This window comes from Dipodomys spectabilis, unplaced genomic scaffold (genome assembly GCF_019054845.1).
Source record: "Dipodomys spectabilis isolate Male_0828 unplaced genomic scaffold, ASM1905484v1 ptg000108l, whole genome shotgun sequence".
Lineage (NCBI taxonomy): Eukaryota > Metazoa > Chordata > Mammalia > Rodentia > Heteromyidae > Dipodomys > Dipodomys spectabilis.
This window is the reverse complement of record NW_024870785.1, coordinates 20,071,704-20,099,346: the sequence shown is the minus strand read 5'-3', so window position 1 is coordinate 20,099,346 and position 27,643 is coordinate 20,071,704. Positions and strand designations below refer to the sequence as shown.

Below are 27,643 nucleotides of genomic sequence, written 5' to 3'. Positions count from 1 at the left end.
AGAACTACCTTAGAAAGGGTTGAGGAGTCAGCTAAGGGAGAAAGGAGGAAGGCAGTTTGCAGGAGGCTGGAGCTGCGGAAGGAGAGGTAGGACTACTGTAGGAGTAGAGGCCAGGTCACAGAGGCCTTCAGTAGTAGTATTGAGGAGTTAACGCTTGATCCTCAAGACGGAGAGCTAGTTTCAGGATTTAGGTAATAGGGCTTTGACTTCTTTCATTACTTCTTCTCCATCTCCTCCCTTCCCAGAAATAATTTCCCCAAAATAGACACTTTATTCTCTAATGCAGTTATTTAAATGGCCGCATAACAATAATCATATGACGGGATAGATGGTTTCACACTTTCAGAAATGAGGCAGTAAAGGTCTTTCATCAAGGCAGAGCAAAAAAAAAAAAAATCCCACTCTGGGGTATTTCATGAATCAGGGTTGGCCAGCAACCCTGAGAGTAGACTGGTAAAGTCCCTAGAGTAGACTGGTTTTATCTGACACATAGGAAATGAAGAACTGCTCTAAGTTGTTACAAGGAGGGTCCTAGACTGTTCGAATTGCTCATTGCATGTGCCTGTATGTGATTTAGATGCAGGGCATTGGAGGAGGTCAGGTCGTATCCATAAAGATCAGAGCAAAGATGTGCAGTGTGCAGGATACAAAGGGAAGGAAAGCCTGTTACTCTGACAGTGATCCTGCTTGCCTCCACACTGCAAGGCAGAGGGGGACTTGCTGGATGAACTGGCTTCCCCAGTCCTCCTTAGCATGCCTCTCCACTCTGTGCAGAGGAGACAGCCTGATCCCGCTGAACCAAAGGTGGGCCAGGGCGTGCTCCTCCATTTCTGTGATGCTTGTCAAGAATTTACTAAACTCGGGACTGGGAAGATGGTTCAGTGGTTGAGTGCTTGTCTTGCATGTATGACACCCTGGGTTCTATTCCTCAGCACCACATAAGCAGAAAAAGCCAGAAGTGGCGCTGTAACTCAAGTGGTAGAGTGCTAGCCTTGAGCTGAAGAGCTGAGGGACAGCGCCCAGGCCCAGAGTTCTGGCCCCACGACTGGCCAAAAAAAAAAAAAGAATTTACTAAACTAACTAATGAAATCCTCCCTTCTACCAGGACTTGCTGGATATTTCAGAAATTATTGATTGGACTGCTTAGCTGTGTACTCTGAGATATCTATTATTTTTTTTATTATGCATTGGCAGTGGGCATTGTACCCACAATCAAACAGATGTTCCAAGGAGCTGGTAGAGGGAGGAGGGGTAGGGAAAGAAAGAGGACAATCACTTTTTAATGTTAGGGAAATTAGAAATAAATGAGATGTAGATGATTTCAAAAATTACAACCAACCCCACTGCCAAAGCCCATTCCTACAAATTCACTCTTGGATTCAGAAGTTCCCCTGCCACCCAAGGCAAGTCTGAGCATCCCTTGCCAGGGTCTCTGTTTTGAGTGTGAATACTATCTAACTAATGCCCTATCCCACATCTGGCAGAAGTAACAACTGAAATATGTTTTCTATTTGAAAACTCTTGAAGAAGAACATTATAATGTATGACATCCAAAAACAATGTTTTGTTACTGGTCCTGGGGCTTGAACTCAGGGCCCAAGCACTGTCCTAGACCTTTTTCTGCTCAAGGTAGTGCTCTACCATTTTAGCCACATTTCTACTTCCAGCTTTTTTGCTGGTTTATTGAAAATAAAGAGTCTCATGGAATTTCCTGCCTGTGCTGTCCATGATCTTCAGATTCTCAGCCTCCTGAATAGCTAGGATTACAGACATGAGACACTGGTGCCCAGCTCAAAAAAAATATTTTTTTTTCTAGGAAACCAAGATGTTTTATATGAATGACCAGATTTGTCTCTCACTAGGGAATTTCCTCATCTTTCAGTTCTGACAGGAGTCTCACCCCATGGGTTACTTCGCTCATGATAAGGAGCCTAGGGAGATATTCAAGATATTGAGTCTGGCTTCAACAGTTCACTTCACCTAAAATTCCATAGTCCTTAGTTTAGGTTCCCATGACAAATATGCAGATATCTACCAACAAATATATGTGAATGATATGCAGATATCTACCAACAAATAAGACACAGACTAAAGTGCCAAAGCAAGATTTTATCAACTCCATTATTTCTCCTAGGATCAACAATTAGAGTCATAGGATTAAAAAACAAATATCCCAGGGGCTGGGAAGGTGGCTCAGTGGTAGAGCGCTTGCCTTACATGCATGAGGCCCTGGGTTCGATTCCTCAGCACCCCATAAGCAAAAAGAAAAAAAAAAAGCCAGAAGTGGCGCTGTGGCTCAAGTGGTAGAGCACTAGCCTTGAGCTGAAGAGCTGAGAGACAGAGCCCAGGCCCAGAGTTCAGGCCCCACAACCAGACCCCCCCCCCCAAAAAAAAATATATATCCCAAGGATCTTAGGCACAAGCCAGTTAGTCCTACATTTTACATAATGGGAAACTGAGGCCATTTTAGTACATTTTTCAAGGACACTCCACTGGTCTGTATGCAGTAGATCTGAAACCTGGGTTTCCAGACACCCAGACAGATGAAGGCTTTTGGAGACAAAAGATATAGTTAGCAACCATTTTTTTTAAGTAGGCCAAAAATGACTTGGAAATATGAACACTGAAAATGGTTGGAAAAATAGAGAAAAATGTTCAAAATGGCTTTCTGACTCTGGGTAAACAGTAACCACATTTTTTTTGCCTGTTGGAGGCCTGGTTTTTAATCACTCCACAAGCAGTTTTCATTTCTGTAGTAAAATTGCTTGTGGTTCTATTTAATTTGTTTCTGCAGGAGCCAGCTTTGCTGAAGATCTCCGAGGAGCTAGCGGGCGTTTTAGCACAGCACGCACAGCCAGTCAATGGGAAACGGTTCCCGACATGGAGGAAATTCCTCCACGCATTTCTCAGTCAAGGTAAATAAGACTGTAAAGCTTCTATTGAAGATCAATCTACACAGGCTTGGGGTTGTCTTCTGGGGTCAGCCCAGGCCTATTTAAATACTCTGTATTGCCTGTGTTGGTTTTAGCCAAGTGTGCCTACAGCTGACTCTTTCTTCTCCAAGCATTGCCTAAATATTTATCTTGCACCCAGCCTCTTAAGTAAACAGGAACTGAGCACACCAGCAGGCCTTGTGTATCTCCAGATTCCAAGCTTTTTTTTTTTTTTTTCTCCTGAGAGGAGGGCTTTGCATCTCCACCTCATTCATGACCTGGAACAAGATTCTAAAGCACTCAAAGACCCCGTTTTTTTTTTTTTTTCACCCTAAAGCATTTAATACAGGGCTTGGGTGTGGCTCAAGAGGAAGCCTGCTTAGCCAGCACAGCCCTGAGTTCAACCTTACCACTGACAAAACAAAAACATACAAACAACACTTAGAACCTATGGTTGCTGGGGGAGAACTTGGTGAAATAGAGATATCAAAGTGTCTACCAGATAGATACACAAAAGGCTTTAAAAAAAAAAAACAACTCAATTAAGCTGGGCACCAGTAGCTCATGCCTGTAAAATCCTAGCTACTCAGAAGGCTGATACCAGAGGATCACAGTTCAAAGCCAGCCCAGACAGGAAAGTCCATGAGACTCTTATCTCCATTAAAACCCCTAGAGAAACTGGAAGTGGCACTGTGGCTCAAACGGTAGAGCACTTGCCTTCACCTGAAGAGCTGAGGGACAGCGCCCAGGCCCAGAGTTCAAGCCTCATGACCGACAAAAAAACAACAACAAAGAAAACCCTCAATTTCCCTTTCTGTTTTCTAGGAGAACAGAAATGGCCTCGTCCAATTCCTAAGGTAACATTTCCAAATTAAGAATCCTCTATAAGCTAGGCACCAGTGGCTCACGCCTGTAATACTAGCTACTTAGGAGGCCAAGATCTGAGGATCCCAGTTCAAAGCTAACTAAAGTAAACAAATTTATGAGACTTGCATCTCCAATTAATCAGACCAAAAAAAGCCAGTGGTGGAACTGTGGTTCAAGTTGTAGAGCACCAGCCTTGAATGAAAAAGCCAATGAGAGTTGAGTTAAAAATAAAAAATCCTCTACAGTCCAAGAACAAAGCCAACATCCATTCCTTTCCTCCTTCACTTCTTCCTCCTCCTCTTTTTTTTTTTTTTTTTTTTTTGCTTTTGGTTGTGGGGCCTGAATTCTGGGCCTGGATGCTGTCCCTCAGCTCTTCAGCTCAAGGCTTTTTTTCTGCTTATGTGGTGTTAAGGAATCGAAACCAGGGCCTCATGCATGCAAGGCAAGCACTCTACCACTGAGCCACCAGCCCAGCCCCCATTCTCATTTCTTAACAACACGAAGTGGTCCATGACTGATGAGGGAATGAATGGAACAAGTAGACTTTATCCCTTGGTCCAGAGGTGGCCCTGGTAAATGAACTCAAGACCTGGACACTGTCCCTCAGGTTTTCATTTAGGGCTAGCACTCTACCACTTGAGCTTTTCCTGGTTAGTAGGAGGTAAGATTCTCATGGATTTGTCTGCCTCAAGCTGGTTTCAAGTGATTCTCAGACCTTAGGCCACACCTATGCAAGGGCCTTCCATCTGTTGGAGACTGGGCTTAGAATACATATATTCACCCATGTGAGCCACTTAACAGATCACAGAAGGTATTTCTCCACTCTACTCACTCTTAGCCAAGTGATCATAACACTAATGCTATCGCATAAGTGTATCATAGTGAAATGATGTTATGTCAAAGGACAGCAGCATCCATGTCTCAGTAATGATAATAGCAGATGTTATCCTACTACACAATTATCTGCCAGTGCTCAGTATCTGCCAGATGTTACCCTAAGTATACATTTATTCACTTATTTAATCTTCATAATATCCCCACAAAGTGGGTACCATTATCAATATCACAGGGGAGGAACCCGAGGTACAAAAGATTAATCCACCCCAAACCATTCTGTCAGTGAGTAGAAGAATCGTGTACTATCTCTGTGTTTGCTGTGGGAGTCTTGCTGAGAGTCAAGTGTATGGGAGAGGATCAAGAAGGACGGGCTTTTAATTGTTCGATACACTTACTGGGCCTGGGCAGGGTGTGACAAATGCTCTGCTAGGGTATTATGTATGCCAAGGGTTGGATACCAGTGATCTAACAAGAGTGCTGAAAAGGGCTTTATTTTTTGAAGGAGGGAGGGAGGTGCTACATTACTCTAATGTCTTCTCATCTCCAAAGGTCTGCATGTCCACAAATTCCCTCATTGCCCACAGAGAGGAAGGTAAAAATAAGGTTAGTACCCACATAAATAAATGGGAGACAATAAGGTGCTTCCATTCAAAATAATGTTCAGAATATGAGATTCTCCTCCACCACTGGTCTTTTTAAAAATTAATTTTTAATGATCTTTAAGTAGGTGTACAAAGAGTTTTCAATCCAATACGTCACTTGATGAGTACATCCTGAACAAAGTCATCCCTTCCCCCACTCTCCCCCATGTCTCCCAACCCTACTCATTTCCTCCATTTACTTGGTTCCATTTTTATATATGTGCTCAATGAGACTGCATTCTCCCACTCTTCCTCTCTCTATTCTTCTGCCCCCTCCCCCTGCCCCCCTGCCCCTCTGGACAACACATGTTCAACTTCATTTTGTTGAACTGTAGGTAAGTTGTTAAAAGGAGTTAGACCATTGGAACCCTCTTCTGTGTGTACCATACTTTAATTGATTTGTTGGTGTATATATGCATATGACCCTGTAGATGTTTTCGTATATGCTTATAATTAAGATCTAATTTCCACAAATGAGAGAAAATATATGCCCTTTGTCTCTCTGAGACTTACTTTCTTTTGGTGCCAGTCAGTCCTGGGACATGAACTCAGGGTCTGAGTGCTATCCCCGAGCTTTTATTTGCTCAAGGCTAGTGCTCTACCATTTAAGCCACAGCGCCAGTCTTTTTTGATAGTGAATTAAAGATAAGAGTCTCAAGAATAATCCTGTTTGGGCTGTCTTTGAACTGTGGTCCTCAGATCTCACCTTCCTGGGTAGCTAGGATTATCGGTGTGAGTCAGTGCACAGCTCTGAGACTGTCTTACTTCATTAGCATGTTTTTTTCAAGTCCATCCATTTCCCTGTAAATGACCTAATATCATTCTTCCTAATGGATGATTTTTTTTTTTAAGTTGAATGGAGGGGGACCATGAAGATCTCTATATGTTAGGAAGTTTCCAGATCTTCCAAGGTCAGCCTACAAAATCTTCTTGAAAATTGTTTTTCTATTTTGTTCCTCAATCATACTGTGCTTATTGATGGGAGGCAGGGTAAATTTGGTGTTATTTTGGTGTGTGTGTGTGTGTGTGTGTGTGTGTGTGTGTGTGTGTGTGTGTGTGTGCTGTACATCCCATTCTGAGCTTTTTCATTCACTTCTGGCACTCTACCACTTAAGTTCCAGCTTATTACTGGTTAATTGGAGATAGAGTTTCTCAGATTTGTCTACTTGGGTTGGCTTCAAACCTCAAAATTCAGCCAGGTACCAGTGGCTCACGCCTGCAATCCTAGCTACTCAGAAGTCTGAGATCTGAGGATCACAGTTCAAAGCCAGCCCAGGGAGGAAAGTGCATGAGACTCTTATCTCCAATAAACCACTAGAAAACCAGAAGTCCTACTGTGGCTCAAGTGGTAGAGTGCTACCCTTGAGCTGAAGAGCTCAGGGAGTACCCAGTCCCAGAGTTCAAGCCCCACAACTGACAGAAAGAAAAAAAACCAAACCCCTCAACTTTCAGATCTCAGCCTGAGTATCTAGGATTACAGGCATAAGCCACCAGCACCTGGTCTCAGAGTAGACTTTATTGACCCAATTTCATACCTAACAAATTGAAATTTGGAGATGCAGAAAGTGACTTGGGCAAAATCACACAGCAGGTGGGTGGTGACTGGGATTACAAAGTTAAATGCTATGATTTTAGTAGGCCTTAAAATCTTGCTTTTGTCCATCTCATGTTTTCAATGGCTCTGCTTGGCTCCGAGCCCAATGCATACAGCAGGTCCTATGCCATTTCCTACCTCGAAGCTTCCCATGTCCTGCCAGTTCCCACTAGTGCCTTTTTATTCCATTTCTGTTCTTTCAAGTGTGCTTCTGGCTGTCTTATGTGCTACAGTGTCATAGGATAATATGAAAAGCTATGCCTTTTTGTATGTGCCTGTGCTGGGGCCTGAACTCAAGGCCGAGGCACTGTCCTTTAGGTTTTTTGCTTAAGTCTGGTTCTCTACTATTTGAGAACTGCTATTGTGCTGTTTCTTTTGTTTAGAGAGGAATTCATTGCTTGGAAAGGAAAAAGGGGAAAGGTTATGGTTCTTTTCTGATGCTGATGCTAAGAAGATAGTATAAATAAGCTTCTTATTAAATAATCTAAAGTAATCTAGCAAGTAATAAAAATAATGATAATATAGAGGCAACTAGGCCCACTAACTTAACTGAATCAGAAAGACACTAAAACTAAAAAACTAAGCTTTGTGGATTTTTGCCATCGTTTTGTTGTATTTACATGGCTAACTGTCCATGGACTGGTGTTCAGGTGAACTCACACACATTTGAAGAAAAACACATCTTTGACCTAACCAAATGAATAGGTTAGGGGTTGAATAGGTGCTCTCCAAACCAGTTTTCTTTCACTGAAACTTGGCATTTAGTAGGCAACTACCTCTGACCAAATTTATAGACATTTAAGGAACATGTCTTTGCTTGAAACACAAGATAATTGCCTTTGAGGACTGCTGAGATCATATATATGTGCATGCTACTCATAAGCCTGTGGCTTATACTACAGGCAGAGTAACCTCCTGCCAGCCCTCTACCAGCAACTTTGTTCATCTGTCAGATTCCAGAGGCCTCCTTGTCCAGAGAGCACATAGTTGTTTTTAACTTTATTTATTTTTGTGACAGTTCTGGTAAATGAGCTCAGGGCCTGGACACTGTCCCTCAGGTTTTCATTTAGGGCTAGCACTCTACTACTTGAGCTTTTCCTGGTTAATAGGAGGTAAGATTCTCATGGATTTGTCCGCCTCAAGCTGGTTTCAAGTGATTCTCAGAGCTCAGCCTTCTTACTGGTTACAATTACAGGTATGAGCCACCACTTCCAATTGTTTTTATTTTTAAATTAAGTAATTATCAATCTTATCAAAAAAAGGGGGACACCTACAGTAAGACTTACAAGTTAGACTTGAAAATGGTGATGTAATTTCTGCGGGCACTCCTAGATTAGCCTATAAAATTCACTAACAAAATACTATTGTTCAAAAAATTACAAGATTCATGAACAACCCAGACAACAAACAAAATCAAAAGCCAACAACAATCCAGGAAAGGGCCCTAGTGATAGTGACAAAGAGATGGAGGACAAAAGAACCATTAAAGAAATGATGACAGAATTGGTCAATGAAATATTGGGGAGGAATAAGATGCAAAAGCAATTTCAAGAGCACAAAGTAGAAGTGACAATGAAAATCCAGGACTACCAAAAAGAAATGGAGATAAAAATAGAAATGCTATACACCTCACTAAAAGACAAAATTATCACTATGAGAACTGATCTCGGAAGCATAAAAGGTTCAATTTCCACAGTGAAAACCATAGTGGAATCCATAAGTGAAATAGAAAATAGAATATGGAGCCGAGGATAAAACAATGACGCTAGAACAAAAAGTCAAAGGTATGGAAAAGCATTCAGAACCTACCAAAAGGGAAATCCAAGAATTGGCAGACTCAGTTAAGAAATCATATTTACACATAATTTGGATCGATGAGGGGGAAGAATTCAATAGTAAAGGCATCAAAACCTATTCAGTAAAATAATAACAGAGAACTTCCACAATCTTAAAAGAGAAAAATCTCACCCATCTAACAGAAGCATATAGAACCCCTAGTAGACAGGATCCAAGAAGAAACACTTCCAGACACAGCATAATAAAGCATTAGACTTGAACAGCAGAAATCGATTTTAAATGCTGCAAAATCAGAGAAGCTGGTATATTATAATGGAAAGAAAATCAGAACCACTGCAGATCTCTCCACACAAACTCTCAATACAAGAAGAGCCTGGAATGGTATAATCCAAGCCCTGAAGTCAACAACTGCTAACCCAACCTGATTTACCCAGCAAAGCTATCATTTACATTAGATGGTGAAACTAAAACCTTCCATGACAAATAAAATTAAAGGAATTCATGAACACTAAACCAGCGTCACAAAGAATGCTAAAGGGAGGTTATTCAATCAGAAGGAAACAATCAAAATCAAGGAAACACATCAGACAAAAATCACTAGAAGAGGGGCTGGGAAGGTGGCTCAGTGGTAGAGCTCTTGCCTTGCATGCATGAGGCCCTGGGTTCAATTCCTCAGCACCACATAAGCAAAAAGAAAAAAGCCGGAAGTGGTGCTATGGATCAAGTGGTAGAGTGCTAGCCTTGAGCTGAAGAGCTGAGGGACAGCGCCCAAGCCCAGAGTTCAGGCCCCACAACCAGACCCCCCAAAAAAATTTAAATCACTAGAAGACCAATTTGGTAAGTACAGGAAGAGGAAAGCAAAATACAGAAATCAAAAAATGACAGGAAACATGACACTCTATAATAACCCTAAACATGAACAGACTCAATTCCCCAAGCAAAAGAAAAAGAACAGCAGATTGGATCAAAAACATAGATTTATCCCTTTGTTGTCTCCAAGAGAGCTATTTCACAGTCAAAGATAAAAACAAACTCCATGTGAAAGGATAAAAGATCTTCCATGCAAATACACCATGCAAGAAAGCAGCAGTAGCCATATTGATATCTGATAAAATAGACTTTTCATTAAAATCAGTACAAAGAGACAAGGAAGGTCATTACATATTAATAAAGGGAATGATCCATGAAGAGGAAATCACAGTGGTCAGTATGTGTGCACCAAATAATGGGGCACCTAAATATGTTCAACAGATACTTTTGGACTTACAGAATGAGATAGACCCAAACATAATAATAGTGGGAGTTGTTGGGGGTGTTTTGAGGGAGTGGTTGGTTTTTTGTCGGTCATGGGGCTTGAACTCTGGGCTTGGGCGCTGTCACTGAGCTCTTCAGCTCAAGGCAAGCACTCTACCACTTGAGCCATAGTAGCACTTCTGGTTTTCTAATGTTTTATTTGAGATGAGAGTCTCCTGGACTTTCCTACCCGGGCTGGCTTTGAACCATGATCCTCATGTCTCAGCCTCCTGAGTAGCTAGGATTACAGATGTGAGCCACTGGCGCCCAGCAATAGTGGGAGATTTTAACACCCCACTCTCACCAAAGAACAGGACAACCAAACAAAAGTAAGCAAAGAAGCCTCTGAACTAAATGATGCCATAACCCAAATGGACATTAGCAGACAACTACAGAGTATCCCACCCAACAATGACCCAATTCACATTCTTCTCAGCAGCCCATGGAGCATTGTCCAAAATAGATCATATCACACAAAGAACCTAAGCAAATACTAGACGATTGACATAATTCCTTGCATCCTATCTGACCACAGTGAAATCAAACTAGTTCTCAACAAAAAAAAAAATGTGAGTGCAGAAAGCATTCAAACACATGGAGGCATAATATCACACTACTGAATAACATGTGGGTCACAGAAGAAATTAGAAAGTTCTTACAATTCAATGATAATGAAAACATCACAACAGAACCTCTGGGATATAGCAAAAGCAGTGCTGAGGGGAAAGTTCATAGCCCAGAGTACACACATAAAGAAAACAGAAACAGCTCAAGCAAATAACTCATGATGCAATTAGAAAAACAGGAAAAAAAATCAAATCTAAGACTACCAGATGGAGAGTGATAGCAAAGATTAGGGCAGAAATCAACAAAATACAAACTTAAAAATAACTATACATAAATAAGTGAAACAAAAAGCTGTTTTTTTTGAAAAAAAAACTAAATTGACAGACCACTTGCAAGATTAATGAAAAAAAGAAGAGAGAAGATTCAAATCAATAAGATCAGAGAGGCCACAGGAAGCATTACAAGCATCCAAGAATTCCAAACGATTATAAAGGACTACTTTCAGAATCTGTACTCACAGAAGAAGGAAAACCTTGCAGAAATGATGAATTTTTAGAAATGCACAAATTGCCTAAACTGAACCAAGAAGAAACAAACCAGCTACATGAACCAATAACATGCAACAAGATAGAGGAAGTCTTCCAACAAGAAAAACCCAGGTCTGGATGGATTCACTGCTGCATTCTATAAGACTTTTGAAGATGAACTAATGCCAATAATACTCAAGCTTTTCCATTAAAGAAACAGAGGGAGAAATTGCAAACCATATATATATATATAATTATATACTTAATATATAATTACATATTATATATATATTTATTATATATAATATATTATATAATATATATATAAATATATATAAACATATATATTTATATATATATATATAATATATATATATATGGATCATCCCAAAACCAGGTAATGATCCAACAAAAAAAAAGAGAATTACAGACCAGTTTCTCTGATGAACACAGATGCAAAGCTCCTCAATAAAATAATAGCCACTATGGGAGGGGATGGGAAGGGGAAACAATGAGGAGGAAACAATGCTTGATAAGAAATGTACTCGTTATCTTGCCCATGTAATTGTAACCCCTCTGTACGGTATTTTCACAATTAAAAATAAATAAATAAAATAAGAGCCAACAGCAGGCGCTGGAGACTCACGCCTATAAAATAGCTACTCAGGAGGCTGAGAGCTGAGGATTGCAGTTCAAAGCCAGCCCAGACAGGAAAGTCCATGAGACTCTTATCTCCAGATTTTAACCACCAGAAAACCGAAGTGGCACTGTGGCTCAAGTGGTAGAGCATTCAGCTTGAGCTGAAGAGCTGAGGGACAGCTCCCAGGCCCAGAGTTCAAGCTCCACGACCCACAAAAAATAAATGAAATAAAATAAAATATTAGCCAACAGAATCCAGAAACAACTTTTTAAAAATCATACATTATGACCAAATAGGCTTCATCCCATAGATGCAAGGCTGGTTTAACATATGCAAATCAATCGATGTAATTTACCACATCAACAGAGACAAGGACAAGAACCACATGAACATATCAATAGATGCAGAAAAGGCCTTTGACAAAATACAGCTTCCATTCATGTTAAATGCTTTGGAATAGAAAAAAAAATTCCTTAATAAAGACAGCTGGGCACCAATGGCTCATGTCTATAATCCTAGCTACTCAGGAGGCTGAGATCTGAGGATCACAGTTAAAAGCGAGCCCAGGCAGGAAAGTCCATGACATTCTTATCTCCAATAAGCCATCAGAAAACCAGAAGTGGTGTTGTAGCTCAAGTAGTAGTAGAGCACTTGCCTTGAGCTGAAGAGCTGAGGGACAGCGCCCAGGCCCAGAGTTCAAGCCCCATGACCAACACAAAAGTAAATAAATAGATAGGTAGATAAATAAATAAGTAAATAAATGCAGTCTATATATGACAGATCAACAGCCAATTTCATAATGAATAGGGAAAATCTAAAACCATTTTGCCTAAAATCAGGAACAAGGCAAAGATGCCCATTCTCTCCACTCCTCTTTAGTATAGTTCTAGAATTCTTTGCAATAAGTCAGGAAAAGGACATAAAAGGGATTCACATAGGGAAAGAAGAAATTAAACTATCCCTATTTGCAGACGACATGATATTATTCCTAAAGCACCCAAAAAACTCTGCCTCCAAACTCCTAGAGCTGATCCTCCACTCTAGCAAAGTAGCAGGATACAAAATTAACCCACAAAAATCAGTAGTCTTTCTGTATGCCAACTATGTACAAGCAGAAAGGAAAGCCCATGAAAACAACTTCATTTGAAATAGCCTCAAATAAAAACAACTTAGGAATTAATCTAACCAAAGATGTAAAAGATCTTTATAGTGAAAACTATTTTAAAAAATCTGGAGACAGAAAACAAAGAGGACACCAGGAAATGGAAAGACCTTCCATGTTCATAGAGGGGTAGAATCAATATTCAGAAAAGAGCCAGACTGCCAAAAAAGATATACATATTCAGTGCAATCTCCATCAAAATACCAATGATGTTCTTTACTGAGATAGAGAAAACAATCCAAAAATTCTAATGGAACAACAAAAGACCTAAAATAGCCAAAACAATTCTAGGCAAAAACGCAATGCAGGAAATATCAGAATATCAGATTTCAAACTCTACCACAGAATCATAATAACAAAAACATCTTGGTATTGGAACAAAAAATAGAACCAAAGATCAATGGAACAGATTAGAAGACCAAGAAATAGAACAGCACACAGTCATATGATATTTGACAAATGAAGAAAACATAGCCTCTTCAACAGTTGGTGTTGGGAAAGCTGGGCAGCCATATGTAGAAAACTAAAAGTGGATACCTGCTTGTCACCATGCACTAACATCAGTTCAAAGTAGATCAAAGACTTCACTGTCAGACTCGAAGCTCTGAAACTACTGCAAGAGAGAGCAGGAGAGATATTAAAACTATAGGTATAGGCAGGAACTTCCTAATAGAGTCCCAGGGGCCCAACAGATAGGAGAGACACCCAACTAGTGGGACTACATTCAAATAAAGTTTCTGCACAGTTAAGGACACAATTAGGACACAAACTAAAAAGACAGCCAACCAATTAGGAAAATATCTTTACCAGCAATACATCAGACAAAGGCCTAATATCCAATAATATACATGGAGCTCAAGAAACTAACCCCTTCCAAACTTAATACACCAATTACTAACTGGGCAAGGGAGCTAAGAAGAGACTTCTCAGAAGAAGAGGCAAGAATGGCAAACACAGGAGGCAATGCTCATCATCCCTGGCCATAAAGGAAATGCAAATCAAGGCTTCCAGTTAGATTGGCCAACATTTTGAATTTGAACAACAAATGCTGGTGGGGATATAGGGGGAAAGGAAGCACTGCTGGTGGGAATGTAAGCTAGTACAACCACTCTGGAAAGCAGTCTGGAGATTCCTCAAAAAACTAAGCATCTTCCCTACAACCCAGCCAGACCACTCCTAGGCATCTACCCTGAACAATATGAGCCAGGATATAAGGACACCTGTACTATCCATGTTCATTGCCACACCATTCACAGTAGCCAAGATATGAAGACAACCCAGATCTCTACAGTAGATGAGTGGATCCAAAAAAATGTGGTACCAATACACAATGAAAATTTACATAGCCATTAGAAAGAACAAAATAATGTCATTTGTAGGAAAATGGATAGAACTAGAAGAAATCATGTTAAGAGAGGTAAGCCACAATCAGAGAGACAAATGGCATATGTTCTGTCCGATATGTGGAAGTTAGATCTAAAATGCACTGAGATATGACAGATTTCACAGGATCCTAGATGTTCACATACAGTGAGAACAAAAGAGGAGAGTCTTAGGAGAGAATCACGAAGGTGCAGTGCCTAAGTGCCTGAAGTGAACTCCAAAGATATGGAACAAAGCTCTTCACCTTATATACAGTATATTCGTGTGCATATCTGTGGGAGGTTGGGGGAGGGCATAGAACCCAAGGAAAAAGGGTAAAAACGTGCAGCAGTGGGGCGCACTGCACATTGATGAACGTGAACTATATAACTTGTGGGTAGAAATGGGAGGAAGGGAACGGGAGAGAATGAGGGAACAGATGACACTATACAAAAGGAAATGTACTCATTATCTGACTCATGTAAATGTATCTCCTCTGTATATCACCTCTATAATAACAATACAAATATTGTTGTGGTCAAGCACCTGACTTGCCTCTGATTATTGGTATTCAGAGCAAAAGATAAAATATGATCAATTGTAAAGCTCTGACTATCAGCAAAACAACACTGTCTCCTGCTTCTCTGGTCCTGTTTTAGAAAATATTTTTTAGCCAGCCACTGGTGGCTCACACCAGCAATCCTAGCTACTCAGGAGGCTGAGATCTGAGGATCATAGTCTAAATCTCCAATTAAACAGCAAAAATGCCAGTAGTGGTAGAGCATCAGCCTTGAGTGAGAAGTCTAAGCAAGAGCTGTAGGCCATGAGCTCAAGCCCCAGTATTAGCACAAAACATAAATAAATACATAATATATGCACGCATGCTTAGATACATACATAGAACTGGCTATATATAGGAATCTTGTGGCTGGCATGGTAATCAAAGTTAATTATTTCTGTTTAAAGCCCAAGCCTGTCAAGAATGACAGAAGGGGCACTAATTTCACCAAGATATAAGCAATTGACTATTGACAGTTAATTCCTGTGAGAGGCTTGACCAGAAACCGTAGGTTTCTGCCATGAGTATGTATAAACATAGTATTTACAGTCTATAATTACAATAAGAATCCAAGCCACCACTCATTAAGCCTTCCTACATGCCAAGCATTGGGCTAAATGCTGCAGATACAATCTGATGAAGAAGGCTTTATGATGTTCGTTTTACAGAAGAAAAAGAAGTGCAGAGCTTGAAGCTGCTTGCCCCCAAAGTCTCCCAAGATAATGGCAGGTGCAGGAACTGAGTCCACCAAAGCCTAGCCTTTTTCTTCCCACTCTAAGTTGGCGCGATTTGCTTGATTGTTCCATGTTTTTCCCACCAGGAGGCATGATTGAAGCATTCCCACCTGCAGACAGCATCACCAACCTTACTGTGGACATGCTGATAGAGCCCAGTGGAGAAATCACAATGCTGTCAACGGGGGACCAGTTTCATGCCGAAGGCCCCTTTATTTCCTCTGGTACCACCATACCTCAGACCTCTGTGGATCCCAAAGTTCTCAAGTCTTTGTGCCTCCAAATTGGACAGGCCTGCAGAAAGAGAAAAGTGACTGGGTACTTTTCCATCGACCTGGTGACTTTTATTGATCCAAGCACCTTGGAACAGCGGGTAAGTTGAACTGATACGCCATAAAATACTAAAATTTGTAATGAATCTATACCTTCCATGTCCATGCAATAGACATATGAAGGAACTTCTAGAAGTTTCTGTGCTCTGAATCAACTCCTGTAAATCTGCTTCTAAAAGGGTCTATGTCAAACTGTGCAAGACTAGTCTCTATGTCTAGAAATGCAAAGCCAAAATCCTTACATATAGGTACATTTGGAAGCCAAACCACCAACACAAGACCTACATAGCTATTGGCCAGGCTCCTCAATTCTCTTCATTAGTTATGTTTGTGCCTGTGGAGAAACTGTGTGTGTGTGTGTGTTCTGATACTGGGACTTGAACTCAGGGTCTTGTGCTCTCACTTGGCTTTTTTGCTTGAGACTGGTACTCTACCACTTGAACCACAGCTCCACTTTTAGACAGTGAACCTATTTTTTGGGGGGGGAGGGGTTCAGTCGTGGGGCCTGAACTCTGGGCCTGGGTGCTGTCCCTCAGCTCTTCAGCTCAAGGCTAGCGCTCTATCACTTGAGCCACAGCGCCACTTCTGGCTTTTTTCTTTTTGCTTATGTGGTGCTGAGGAATCGAACCCAGGGCCTCATGCATGCAAGGCAAGCACTCTACCACTGAGCCACCTTCCCAGCCCAGACAGTGAACCTATTTTATAACACCCAGTGGTTCCATCTATTTAAAGCCTGATATTCTTAAATAGAAAATCAATTACTAGAAAGATGAATTTTTGTTTTGATTCCTTTACTTAGTAGTAATTTACTAAGCAACTTAGGTTGACAATTTTTTCTTTTCATATATATTGGAGGCTAAGCCAGGTGTCAGTAGTTCATGCCTATAATCCTAGCTACTCAGGAGGCTGAGATCCGAGGATCACAGTTAGAAGCGAGCCTGGGCAAGAATACTTATGAGACTCTTAACTCCAATTAACCACCAAAAAGCCAGAAATATATAAGTAACCATATAACAAATGCCAAGGGTCCTCATCCAGAAAGTATCATCAGTACCACCTCTCGTCCTGTGAACTCCTTGCTGAACACATGGTGCTGAGGACAAGTGGAAGCTTTTCTCTTATATTTGGGGGTTTTGATTGCTTCCCATACCTTTGCACATGGATACACCCAGAAATAAAATATAGTTCCATTCTGCATGTTTCTAAGCATTTCAGTGATTGTAACATCCCATATATTGTTAGGCTACAGTGTGCTTTCACTTCTCCAAGAGTACATTTGTGTCCTTCCATGTACATGGCAGGACTAAATAATTATAACCTTTTTGCTATGCTTTCTCCCCTTCTTCCAAAATGGTGACATTTAAATTCCCTATAACTCTATAGGATTGGTGATTGGAAGTATTCAGTTGCTTCTCTTTCTCCTGTCCGGTGTCCAGACTCTGCCTGAAAGGTTACAGTGGTCCTCCAGCTTCTCTCTCTCCATATCCTCTAGTCATCCAGCATTGCAAATACACTTCAGATGTTTTAGATTCGTTAGTCTCCGTTTTATGGTTCTCCATTTCAGCCAGATGACGGCTTCATAGCGAGAGTTTATGGTTTTGGCAGTTTTCAGCTTGTTCAATAACCATTTTCCATTTGTCTTTCCAGGCCCTTCATTGGTTTTACATTCTGTTCTCAGACCCACACACTTGAGAGAGAGGGAAGACAGACTGAAGGGCATTCAGAAATCCACTCAGGCTGGAGGAAGAACAGAAACAGCGCCCCCTGGAGACAGAGTTGGGGAGCAGACACAGAGGCAGGAGGGACAGGAGAGGCCCTGGCCAAAGCATTTGTCATGAGAATGGAGAATAGAACCCATGGCTTCTGAAATGGTAGGGGATGGATAGCTGGAATTTGGGAGACAGCTGACTTGTTGTATTTGAGTTATGTATACAGAGACCTGCACACAAGAGCGTCACCTTACAAACACAGTGCTGGTTCTTCCCAGGGCTTACAACCCACCTGGGCTACTGGGGAAAAGATCTACTCTTCACTTGGCTGGTGCTATGCACCCGAGCAGTCCTATCTCATTCAATTCTCCTTCTCCTTCTTTCTTGTCCATCTGCCCGGTTTCTCTTACTCATCATACTACTGTCTGCCACAGAGTCTTAACACCAGCTGCTCCACTGCCCGAGATGCTTTATCTTTTCTGCACCCTTCTCCTTTCCCTCTTCTTTCCCTTCCTCTGCTCTCTCCTTTTTTCCCGCCACCATTCCTCTCCCTTTCTCTATGTTTGTCTCCTTCTTCATCTCATTACATAGCCCAGGTTAGCCCCAAGCTTGTAATTCTCCTGCCTCAGCTTCCTAAGTGCTGATAGTAGACACACACTACCATGCTCGACTTATCTCTTTTTTAAAATATATTCAATTATGAATGAAACCCAGTGATTTTTTGGGGGGGTGGAGGGCACAAAATTACTAGTCCTTCTTTCCATCTATCATATTTCATTCAGCTCAGGCCAGTTGCAGTTGCTCTGGGATGCTTTTTCTGACTTCCCTGATAAAGTCTCTTGTTTGAAGGTTGCTGTTATTGTTGTTTCCGGTATTGGGGCTTGAATTCAGAGCCCAGATGCTATCCCTCAGCTTTTTTTCCTCAAGGCAGATGCTCTACCTCTTGAGCTACAGCTCCATTTATAGCTTTTTGGTGGTTAATAAGTTTCTTAGATTTCCTGTCCAGCCTGGCTTTGAGCCACGATCCTCAGATCTCAGCCTCCTGAGTAACTAGGATTATAGGTAAGAGCCACAGGTGCCTGGCTTCATTTGCCTCTTTAAAAATTGAGCTATAATACAAACGATGATTTGTAGAAGCTCTTTGTATATAAAGAACTCATTCTTTGGGCTGGGAAGGTGGCGCAGTGGTAGAGCGCTTGCCGTGCATGCCTGAGGCCCTGGGTTTGATTCCTCAGCACCACATAAGCAAAAAGAAAAAAAGCTGGAAGTGGTGCTGTGGCCCAAGTGATAGAGTGCTAGCCTTGAGCTGAATTGCTGAGGGACAGCGCCTAGGCCCAGAGTTCAGGCCCCACGACCGGACCCCCCTCCCCAAAAAAAGAACTTATTCTTCGATCTATATGTTGGGAATACCTTCTCCCAGACTGTCCTTGAATGGTACATGTGTTTCCCTACTCCCTGTAATAATTTTCTGCTCCCCACCCAAAAAAATCACTGGGTTTCATTCACAATTGAATAATAATACTTTTTGTGAGATGTTCTAAGAGTACCACAATATTTTTTCCTCATCAAATTCATCATAAACCTAGCCAATCCAAGTCTCTCTCTCTCTCTCTCTCTCTCTCTCTCTCCCTACCCTTCCTCCACCTTCTTCCCTCTCTTCCTCAGGGCCTCCAGCTGTCCCATTTGCTCTTGGTTTTGGTTTGGTTTTGTTTTTGTCCAAGACTAGTGCTCTACCCCTTAAGCAGCTCTAGTTCTGGCTTTTCTGCTGTTAACTGGAGATAAGAATCTCATGGACTTTTCTGCCTTGGCTGGCTTTGAACTGTCATCTTCAATTCTCAGTCTTCTAAGTAGCTAGGATTACAGGTATGAGCTACCAGCTCCTGGCTTGGCCAAGTTCTATTGAATCAACTACTCCCAACAACAGTGGCAATTTTCTCTTCCCATCCTTTCTCTAGTCACAAGTTGTTAGTTTGCTTCAAGGGGGAGGGTATTCCTTCTCTACCTTTGCTACATGTTTATCTATTTATGTCAATATGAACTTAGAATTGCTATTCTACTTAACAGGTTGTATGTTGATTGTTTCATTATTCTCGTGCTAAAATAGTCCCAGGTTTAGGCAGCCAGCGATCTTTAAGAATAGCTTTGTATTCTTTTGACTTGTCCTGGTGATCACTGTCTTACTCTCTGGCAAGTAATGTTCCAGATTCATTTTATATTCTTCTTACCCTAGAAATAGGATCAGCCCAGAAGCCTTGGGTTCCTTAATGGAGGATAGCCCAGGGCCCTTACTGCTGTCATCACTGACTTAGTCCAATCTACACACTGCACACATGCATTGATAGCTATGTCTGTATCTGTAAGTACATATGAAACCACGAATTTTTGCCTGTTTTAACCCATCTCACCCCTTTACCTTTTCCATGCTTAAATAACTTCTTCAATTTGTTCCTTTTGGAGGGACAGGGGGGTTGGTCATGGGGTTTGAACTCAGGGCCTGGATGTTGTCCCTGAGCTCTTTTTCCTCAAGGCTAGCACTCTACCATTTTGAGCCACAGCTCCACTTACAGTTTTCTGGTGGTTTATTGGAGATAAGAGTCTCACGGTCTTTCCTGCCCCAGCTGGCTTTGAACCCCAACCCTCAGACCTGAGCCTCTTGAGTAGCTAGGATTACAGGCACAATCCCCTGGCAACTTCTTCAATATTAACAAACAAGGACTCAGGTCCTTGAACTTGTTAGGTAGTTGCTCTACCACTTGAACCATGCCCCAGGCCTTTTTTTTTTTTGCTTTGGTTACTTTTTGAATAGAGTCTCAGGTTTTGTTCCAGTCAACCTCAGACCGAGATCCTCCTATTTACACCTCCCGTGTTGCTGGGATTATAATCATATGCCCTCATACCTAGTTTGTTGATTGAAATCAGACTCACTAACTTTTTGCCTTTTAGAACTGTGATCCTTCTGATCTCTGCCTCACAACTGTTACAAGTCTATGCTACCACATCTGGTTAAAAATCGGAGTCTCTTTAGCCTCAGTTAAATCTGTTTACTGTAATCAATTTTCCAGCCATCTCCTTTACCTAACACATGCCTCCATGCCTTGTGTGCCTAGCTTGTCAAGCCTGCCATTTGTGTCTTAAGTTTCTTTGCCATACTTTCCTCGCATTGAAGTGTCAACTAGTCAAATCAAGTTATGTTTATTACTAATTACATGAAATTTTCACTTTCTCTGTCTTGTGTCTTCTCAGTTGCAGAATAAATAAGTTAGCTTTCTTGATTTTTTGAGGAAACAGTTCAAAAGCAATTATTTATTTCAATTGCACTGTCATAGCACTTACTATATATGTCAACAAATTCAAAAGTCACTAACAAAAAGAAAATTTCAGGGCTGGGTAGTTGGCTTGGTGGTAGAGTGTTTCCTCCCACGCATGAGGCCCTGGTTTCCATTCCTCAGCACCCCATAAGCAGAAAAAGGCTGGAAGTGGCGCTGAAGCTCAAATGGTAGGGTGCTAGCCTTGAGCTGAAGGGCTGAGAGCAGTACCCAGACCCAGAGTCCAGCCCCACGACTGACCAAAAATAAATAAATAAACAAATTCACATTTTAAAATTTATCAAAAGAAAATAATCCCACAGATGTATGAAAACACATTGATCAGAGAAGCTAAAATTGCCAGATGCTGACTCACATCTGTAATCCCAACTACTCAGGAAGCTGAGCTCTGAGGATCAAGGTTCAAAACCAGACAAGTCAGGAAAGTCTGTGAGACTCTTATCTCCAATTAGCCATCAGAAAACCCAAGTACAGCTGTGGCTCAAAAATAGTAGAGCGCTAGTCTTGAGCAAAAATAGCTCAGAGACAGCACCCAGGCCCTGAGTTCAAGCCTCATGACTGACCAAACAACAACAACAACAAACCAGAATTATGTCAAATGCCTAAATTCCAATACTTAATTTTTTTTAAAACAAAGTATGATAGATGGATAGAATTGGATACTATGAACACATTCAAACTAACTTGTGTGTGCATGTGTGCCAGTACTGGGGCTTGACCTCAAGGCCTCTTGCTTCTATTTAGCTCTCCAAACTCTAATTCCCCAACCCCACTCAAGGCTGGTGCTCTAGCCACTTGAGCCACAACTCAAGTGGTACTTACGCTTTTGGGTAGGGAGGGACTGACATGCTCCTTGAACAAACACTTTCTGCCCCCAGGGGTTGAGGAACAGCTGTGTACACACCAACTCTTCCCCATCATCCAAGTCCTTCCAGTGCAGGTGCACACTGAGTTTCATATGATTACTGGCCATAACCTAACACTGTCTCTGTGAATTTGTAGATCCTCTAGAAAATACCCTAGACACGGTTTTTTTTTTTTAACTTCTCCATGATATTTAACACAGTGATGGTTCCCTTAGGCCAGCCACCTAATTATTACTTGTTAATTGATGGACTTTTTATTGTGCATACTTAACTTACTTTTGGGAAAGGCTAAAGTAAACAACAAATCTCCCTTAGGTGGGCAGTGCCTGCCCTTAAGGAGTTCACGTTTGTAGCTGGGTAGATAAGCTTGAACATGAATTATGAATAAATGTTTCAGTGGCAACCACATAAAACAGCTAAAGAGACACCAAAACGGACCAGGAGAGAGGTAATGCACATCTGTAATCCTGTATTATACCTGTAATACTCAGGAGCTGAGATCTGAAGAGTGCAGTTCAAAGCCATCTTGGGCAAGAAAGTCTGTGATACTCTCATCTCCAGTTAACCACCAAAAAGCCAGAAATTGAGCTATGTTCAAGTAGTAGGTAGAGCATTATCCTTGAGCACAAAAACAGAGGGGCAATGCTCAGGATTTGAGTTCAAACCCCAGAACTGGCACAGTGTGTGTGTGTGTGTGTGTGTGTGTGTGTGTGTGTGTGTGTGTGTGTGTGTGTGTGTGTGTGTGTGTGTAAGAGAGACAGAGAGAGAGATCAAAAACGTAATGTCAGTTTCATTGCAAAATTATTTGTTACATAAATTCAAACAAGAGTATGAGAACCCTTCTATTTGGAGACATAAGGAAAGGGTTTTGGGGGTTTTTGTTGTTGTTGTTGTTATTGTTGTTGTTGTTTTGGTGCCTGTCCTGGGCTTGAACTTGGCCTGGGTGCTGCTGTCCCTGAGATTATTTTTGCTTACAGCTAATTCTTTACCACTCGAGCCAACAACTTCACTTTAGCTTTTTCAGTAGTTCATTGGAGATAAGAATCTCCAGACTTTCCTGTTCAACCTGCCTTTGAACTACAATCCTCAGATCTCAGCCTCCTGAGTAGCTAGGATTACAGGGGTCAGCCACTAGCCACCTAGCTGGTAAAAGTTGTTTTTGCTTTGGTTTTAACAAAGTAGGTATGAGTTGAACTGGAAGATAATTAGGATTTGAAAAACCGTTTTAAAAAAGATGCATTTTAAGTAGGAAAGAGGTTGTGAACAGTGATAAACACACACGCATAAAGGTAAAGATGATAATCTGACATGCAAACATCATGCCTAACTGCCTCACATAAAATTTATGCAACGTTCTCCAATTTCTTTCCTTTATATAAAAATCTCTAATAGATTGCAAAGATGCTTTCTGTTAAAATTCCCAGATTAAAATTTTTGTTTTTAGTGTTAGGCACTTGTGGCTCATGCCTATAAGCCTAGCAATTTAGGAGGCTGAGATTTGAGGATTGCAGTTTGAAGCCATCCCAGGCAGGAAAGTTTCTGAGACTCTTATCTCCAATTAACCACCAAAAAGGCAGATGTAGAGGTGTGACTCAAGTGGTAGAGCACTAGCCTTAAGTGACAAAGCTAATAGAAAACACCCAAGCTCTGAGTTCAAGCCCTAGTACTGGCACACATAAACACACAAAAACTGTGTTTAGATAGTTGTCAGCCCATGTTAGAAAATCTGAAAATGTCTTATTCATAATGGCAGATGGGGCAATCAACATATAACGCTTTCCAAAGGTCAGTAGGATACTTGAAACAACTCACTTGACCTCTGTGGGCCTTGTGCTCATAGTTAACAAATAGAGATTCCCTGCCCTTCTCCTCACAGTATGTTGTGAGAGGCTGAGCAAATAGATAAAAAGGTGTTGCTCTTATTATTAAATCAAATGGCATAACCACATGTAAAACTGTCACTGAGGCCCTCAGCAGGTTCTCAAACTGTGAGTGGAATCTGAATTGAATTAGCATTACTTTTAAAAGTCACTGAGCATTATCATCATCTCAAAGTGATATATGCACATCAAAAGATGAATCATTTATTTCAGAGAATGCAAAAACCAAGGACTGCAGAGATAATCATAATTCCTTCTTGCCCATTTCTGTATACTCAGCACCTAGCACCCTGTCTAGCTTGTAATATATGCTCAATAAATATTTATTAAATGAATGAATGAATGAATGAATACTTCTCTCTGAGTCCCTGTCTACCTCTCATTTGCAAGACTTCCCTATTTCTATTTTCATGATATATATAAGGAATCCCCAAGGGAGCTCTATGAGATTTACATTTTCTCTTTAGGGAAGGTATTTTGTTTATATATAAGAAGGTTAACAGTGTATATCTAAATTAAAATTTAACAGACCTTTGGCATAAACAGAAGTGCCTATTAGTCAGTGTTTTTAAGTGCAATAATCACAACTTAATACTTAGTGAAATGAAAATAGATCCCAAAGGATTTTGAAGAACTAAATAAAATACCTGTCATTTTAAAAGGTCTGCATCTTTGTGTCACGGAAAGAAACCTGCACTATAAAGTAATTGTAATGATGATGGTGATGGTTGGTAATGTGTAGAAGAAGGATGAGGCCACAGCAACAGATTTTACAGTGAAAATAACAGTTCTCCTTCTGAACACAGATAGTGCAGGTGAACTAGCATGATTTTACCATACGTAACTATACGTAAATGTTTCATTAACATCCCCACATTGTAACCTTAACATTTAGGGGAATTGAACCCCCAGCCCAAACCTAGTTCTTAGGAAGAATGTCAGTGGGTCTGTAGATAGCAAACATCATCACCTAGATTATGCCCAGTTGTCCCTCCCAAGACTTCAGATACCCCTCTCTGCCTGGAAGACTTGACTTCCTTTCAAATGAAACTAAGAACATGTCTCTCTTAGTGATCTATGATCTTTCATCACCAGAGACATTGACAGGACAGAGGAAGTCTGAGCATTTTTGCCCTTCTCAGGAGGTGCCACACAAGCGCACAACTCAGAAGGGCATAGGCAGGCCGAAAGGATGCGGCTCCCCACAAAAGCTCGGGATGATTCTCCATATCCAGATGTTCACAGCTCGCCCTCAAGAGCCACAGACAAAGTTGAAGTCTCCTTCCGACTTCCCGCTACACCTGGGACCAACACTTTCTGTAGAATAAAATTTCCCAAGCACAGTTGTTCTTCCGTGCTAGGTGCCTCACTTCTGTAGTCCTAGATACTCAGGAGGCTGAGATCAGAGGATCAATGTTCAAAGCCAGCCCAGGCAGGAAAGTCTGTGAGACTCTTATCTCCAGTTAACCATCAAAAAAATCTAGAAGTGGAGCCGTGGCTCAAGTGGTAGAGTGCCAGCCTTGTACAAAAAAGCTAGAGGAGAGTACCCTGGCCCTGAGATTATGCCCCAGTACCAGCACACACACACACACACACACACACACACACACACACACACACGTGTTTAAGGTATACAGTATGATATTTTGATATGCATATTGAGTACCACAATCTAGCTAATTAATCTATTCATCAAGCTAATTAATCTATTTATCATCTCACAAGGTTTCCTTGTTTGTATGTTAGAGCTAGTTTCTTACCAAACCTCAAATATACAATATATAATAACCAGTCACCATTAGGCTTGTAGATTAGGCCTATAGAATTTATTCATCCTGTCCTGCCTGTTGGCCATTTGTTTATATTCACTGGAAAAAAAATCTCTGTTCAGATCCTTTGCCCATTGTTTTACTTTCAGTTGTTTGTTTGCCATTGAATGTATCAACTCTAAAAGATTGTTTTTTTTCTTTTTCTTCTTTCTTCCTTTCTTTCTCCCCCCTTCCCTCCCTCTCCTCCCTCCCTCCCTCTCTCTCTCTTTCTCTTTCTTTCTTTCTTTCTTTCCTTCTCTCTCTCTTTTTCTTTCTTTCTTTCTTTCTTTCAGCACTGGGGCTTGACCTCAGGACTGCTTAGCTTTTTGCTCAAAGCTGAATGGATCCTGCTTGAACCACACCTTCACTTCTGGCATTTTGGTGGTTAATTGGAAATAAGAGTCTCAACAGACTTTCTTGCCCAGGCTGGCTTCAAACAGCAATCCTCAGATCTCAGCCTCCTGAGTAGCTAGGTTACAGGCATGAGCCACCAATACCCAACCTCTTCCCTAGTTCTTAACAGCCCTGCACACCTTTCCCACCATCTGGCACTGTTTTCTCAGTGATCACATCCTCCAGAACATAGCGAACAAGTGTATCTCCTCCTACCTCCCACACTCGGCTTCATCGCTACAAGTTCACTAGCAGACAACTTTCTTTCCTTCAAAAATATGTTTCAAAATCCAACTCTACTTAGAAATGTGCTTGAATTAGTCACCCTTCAATTCCACTTTATTCTCTAGTCTCTTAAAGCTGAGGTACAGTATTGGTGATCAGAATAATTATTCTAACCCTAATTGTAAATGGCCTCTAATTAACAAGTGAGGAAACTGAGGCTACAGTGTGGCCAAGCTCACACAGCTATGACACGGCAAATCCAGGGTTCTCACCATGACTTGCCTCTGTGCCAAGCCGGGATCTTTCTTTCCCAGTAACACTGGAGAAGCCTTGGATTGATGGCAATTTCCTTCATAATTGTCTTTCCCTCCACCACCATTAACACCAGAGAAAATATATGTTCTCTTGTATTTCCTCAATATGCTTATTTAAATTGAGTCAAACAGCTTCTTTCTTTAAAAAGAAAAAAAATATACATATATATACATGCATATATATATATATATATTCCATCTTTGTGCTCAGCACATAAGGTAATCATTAAATGTTAATGACTAAGCAAAATGGGATAAAATCAATGTTGTGGTAGTCATTTATAAGCTTTAAGCGTTTAAATGTGTAGCCCATATCCAAGCCACAGCTGGGAGCACCATATTGCCATTAAGCCAGAAGGTGGATTCATGGGATGGAAACATTGAAAACAGACACCACAAGAATGGTTAAGTCGCTTTTCCAACCCACTTTCTACAAGTAGCTGCTGATTTCCCTCCCATAATAATTTCACAATGATTAGCCTACTAGGTGAAAAATCATAGGCAAAGACCTAAGTGTTAGAGGAGTTTTAATAACCACTAAGATGATAGGTCAAAGTTTAGAGGTGAATGTGGACAATGGTAGAACCATTCCCCTCTAGTAGATGAGAGATGTAACAGAAGCCAGGTGCCAGTGGCTCTTGCCTGTAATTCTAGCTACTCAGGAGGCTGAGATCTGAGGACTGCAGTTCAAAGCCAGCTAGGGCAGGAAAGTCTGTGCGATTCTTATCTCCAATTAATCACCAACAAGTGGAAATGTCCTGGGGCTCAGATGGTAGAGCACTGGCCTTGAGTGAGTAGCTAAGGGATATTCAAGCCCCAGTACAGGCACACACACAAAAAAGAAAAAAGTAAGAAATGTCATCCACATTCTATTATGGGCTTATCTTTCAGGGTATATGCCTTTTTTTCTTATAATTAGACTGCTGGCATGAAATCTCACATTTCAACACATATAGATATCAAAATGTGCATTTTAAGAGGTGGTGTCTTATGTTACAAGTTGATGCTCCCTTACTCAAAGCACAGAATTTCCCTAACTTTTTGCCCAAACCTTACTATGTAGCTAGCTTTTTAACTTAATTAAATATATAGGCAATTACTGACACCATCTGTCTTCATAGAAAAAGAACAAGAAATGGCACACAGGACTAGAATTCTGAATAGGACCCTTTAACGTACAAAATCTCCCACCTTGACTAGAATACGATTTATTTTTTAGGAGCTCTTTTTGTTATTTTAAATTATTTATATTTTTCAAAAATAATGAAGTTGAGCTA

The 27,643-nt window shown here is 40.9% G+C and overlaps 1 protein-coding gene across 1 annotated transcript in view; it reads left to right on the top strand.

The window, feature by feature from the left end:
• Iqch (IQ motif containing H) overlaps positions 1-27,643 on the top strand; it is a 219,227-nt gene that overhangs the window by 142,936 nt on the left and 48,648 nt on the right. The window contains exons 14-15 of the mRNA XM_042687745.1: positions 2,795-2,915; positions 15,600-15,886. Coding sequence (XP_042543679.1) covers positions 2,795-2,915; positions 15,600-15,886 — 408 coding nt within the window. The remainder of the gene's footprint in view (positions 1-2,794; positions 2,916-15,599; positions 15,887-27,643) is intronic.